The 3,265-nt window shown below is 36.1% G+C and overlaps 1 protein-coding gene across 1 annotated transcript; it reads left to right on the top strand.

The window, feature by feature from the left end:
• Nucleotides 1-914: 914 nt before the first annotated feature.
• LOC131072526 (non-specific lipid-transfer protein 1-like) lies at nucleotides 915-1,289 on the top strand. Its single transcript, XM_058008699.2, has one exon. The coding sequence runs from the start codon at nucleotides 915-917 to the stop codon at nucleotides 1,287-1,289; it is 375 nt and encodes a 124-aa protein (XP_057864682.2).
• Nucleotides 1,290-3,265: the final 1,976 nt, after the last annotated feature.

Below are 3,265 nucleotides of genomic sequence, written 5' to 3'. Positions count from 1 at the left end.
AAAAATTTAAATATTAGATTCAATCTCAAACACTTTAAAATTGATTTAAAATAATATCAAATTAAATCTTGATAGAGATGATATCTTGAAATGGAAAATAAATATCTAAAGTAAGTGAAAATAAACTCACAAATATCTATTAAAGAAATGAACTTTACTTAACAAAAAGTTTCACATTAAGAAATTTCATTAAAACAACACAAAACTAAATAAAAATTGACATGAATATAAAAATATCATAATTACCACTCCATAATTTCAATGCAAACACAGTCCCGTCAACTCCACAGATATGTAATGACTAATTAAAACTCCACCGAAGAACAAATTCTAATGAACTCCTATACCCACTATAAGACCCCGCTCTAATATGGGACCCTCTCCCCTAGACATTCAATCAACCATCATATATAGATCATATTTAGGAATACACTTAAAAGAAAGCATTATATAGATTTCAACCAAAAAAACATAATTAAAATCAATAAAACAATAAAATAAATGTTAATTGGTATCATGACCTTAGAAAATAAATCTGACCTCCGTTTCTTGAATACCCCATGAATCAAGCACTAACTTCTGGCCATTCCATGTAAGCCATATGGATCCCATGATAGGGAACCTTTCCAACATGCGATCAATCAACGGACAAGAATCTCGATCTAGACAATCATGCTTTCCCCACAGTTTAAAATGGTCGCTCCATTCCTGCAATGGTCAAGCAATCAATAAAAAACTAACATTTCATTCCTTAAACGGCACCTCTGTGAAAAAACAAAACCAAAAAAATCTCACAACTTTTCTTTGGTGTGATCAAACCCACTAATAGATTCTTCTCAGCTTCTATATATAATCTTAGATACCCACTGATACATGCAAGAAAATCTCCTCTAAGCTCTAAGAATATCTTAAGCATGGCAATGGCAATGGAGAGAAGTTACAAATGGAAATCAATTTACTTTGTGGTGGCTATAATTGGCACAGTGGTGGTGGGAATGAGCAGCAAGGCGGATGGCGCAATATCATGCTCAACGGTGGTGTCTGATTTAATTCCTTGTCTTTCCTACATTTCAGGAAGCTCTGCCCAGCCCACGAATGGATGTTGTAATGGCATTAAAACTCTCAACACCACTGCCAAAACTACAGATGATAGGCAAGCCGTGTGCAACTGCATAAAGTCGGCGGTGTCTTCCTATAGCATTTACTTTGATAAGGCCAGCAAGTTGCCTGGTGTCTGTGGAGTTAATCTCGGCTTTGCCTGGACACCCTCACTTGATTGCAGCACATAATTTTTCCATCCCTTGGTTTTTTTAGCTCTTTTTTCTTGGCCAACTTCAGGTTCATCATGGCAAACTAGTTTTTTTTATTTACAGGGTCCATTGAGATTTGTTCATGGGTAGGCTACCAGCTTTGAATTGCAGTAAAGTTTACTATTAAGTTGTAGGAGACCAGCTTTGTAATGCAGTAAATTTTAGTATCTATAGTTGTAGGAGACCTCAATAAGAATTGGGGATACTATGAAATGTGAATATAGTGCTTCATCGGCCATGGGTAATAAAGAATACCATTGCTTAGTCTTCTGCTTATGCACATATAGTTGTTGTATAAACGGTGTGGGCTCCTTCCAATTATCTATTGCAAGAATATACACCTTAAGTTATTTTGGAAAATTACAATTAGAAGCAGAACACACTCTCGATCAAGAGTAAAGGAAGGAAGCACATCATCAACTTGAGAAACTAGGCGGTGAGCGAGGAGTTGGCATCCTCTGAATCAAAGTCTAAAGACAGAGAATCTGGTATGGACGGAGGATAGAAAATGATGGAACTTAATAATGAAGGGGTGCTTGAACTAGAAGATTTCTCTAAGGATGAGATGAGTTCTCTGAATATATTATTTCACTAGAAATGGAAGATTCTGACTATAACATGGTGAAAATTAGCAAAATTGAGGAAGTGCAAAGTCCGTACATAGGCCAATTCTGAACATTATGTATAGGAATAGGCTCAAAGAAATTGTATGGGGTTAGATCATATAAGAAGGAGAAGAGAAGTTGTAGGAACAATGAAGGAACCTAGGAAGAAAATAATCCATACAAAATTTGGAAACACACCATTTACCTCCAAGGGTCCGTACATCGTACAAAATACTAGCCAAACAAGGAGTAAAGATTACGGATCTGAAGGGTTCCATACCACGAATCTATATAGAGGCCAAATTTAGAAAAGCCACACAGACAAACTATACGTTGGCAGAGTCAGGGGCTAGACGTTCAGGGAATAAGGCTCAACCCGTATGAAGGAATCTGTATGGAAGGAGACACAAAGTCAAGTAAAGACCAAGACATTGTTAGGTCCCGAAAACATCTAAGAGGGGGGCTGAATCAGTTGTCAAATAAATTCAAACCATAAACAACTTAACCAACTTAATGCTTAATACCGGTAAACCAGTTAAGTATGTCGGTAGACTATTTTAATAGTTAATTGCTATATCGATAAAGATTAATGCATGAAACATAAACACAAAGTCATCCACAACACATAACACCAATATTTGTACGTGGAAACCCTGTAAGGGGAAAAACCACGATGGGAAACCTTACCCACAATCAGATGATACTACTGCAGATAGTAAGTGTACATAAATGGGGTCCGCACATGCGAAAAGGCCAATCGCCTAGAGCTCACTACTCAATCACAAAATGGGAGTCACATTGACTACAATTGGATGGTTAAATCCAATAAGAATGTACTGCACAAAATAGCATCTTCATATGCTGGATTCAGTACCGGTGTAATGTTGATATGCTTCCACAAAAACCTAACTTCACCTTCAAATGATGTCTGCATGTATTGCACTGCTTAATCTCGTATATACCTTTACACAATTCTTTTTCACATTCCACACATCTGATCTTAAAAATAAGATCTTACATTTATACCATAACCTAAGACCAATTTTAGTAGGTCGGCAATACAAGATATTACAATAAAAGCATTTTACAAACAATATAATATCCGATGCAATAACCGATTGAACATGTCGGCTTAATGCATTTACAATAATAATTAATCATCTCCATAGCGTGCCATGCTGATCTAGAAAAGATAAACCTGTCGGTGTAACTCTAGACCTATTTTTTGGTAACAACAAATATGCAACTATGAATATACCAATGAACAAAACTCCTAGACAAGATGTTGAAATGATGTCTTCGACATAATCATGTGTCTTCCATGCCATTCCAAGTGCCTGTGATCATTAT

Source organism: Cryptomeria japonica, chromosome 10 (genome assembly GCF_030272615.1).
Source record: "Cryptomeria japonica chromosome 10, Sugi_1.0, whole genome shotgun sequence".
In the NCBI taxonomy this organism is placed as follows: Eukaryota; Viridiplantae; Streptophyta; class Pinopsida; order Cupressales; family Cupressaceae; genus Cryptomeria; species Cryptomeria japonica.
The sequence above is the reverse complement of the archived record's forward strand: the minus strand, read 5'-3'. Positions and strand labels throughout refer to the sequence as shown.

Bases quoted from the DNA above. Each gene is read 5' to 3' on its own strand.
- LOC131072526 (XM_058008699.2), top strand. From the start codon at position 915: ATGGCAATGGCAATGGAGAGAAGTTACAAATGGAAATCAATTTACTTT.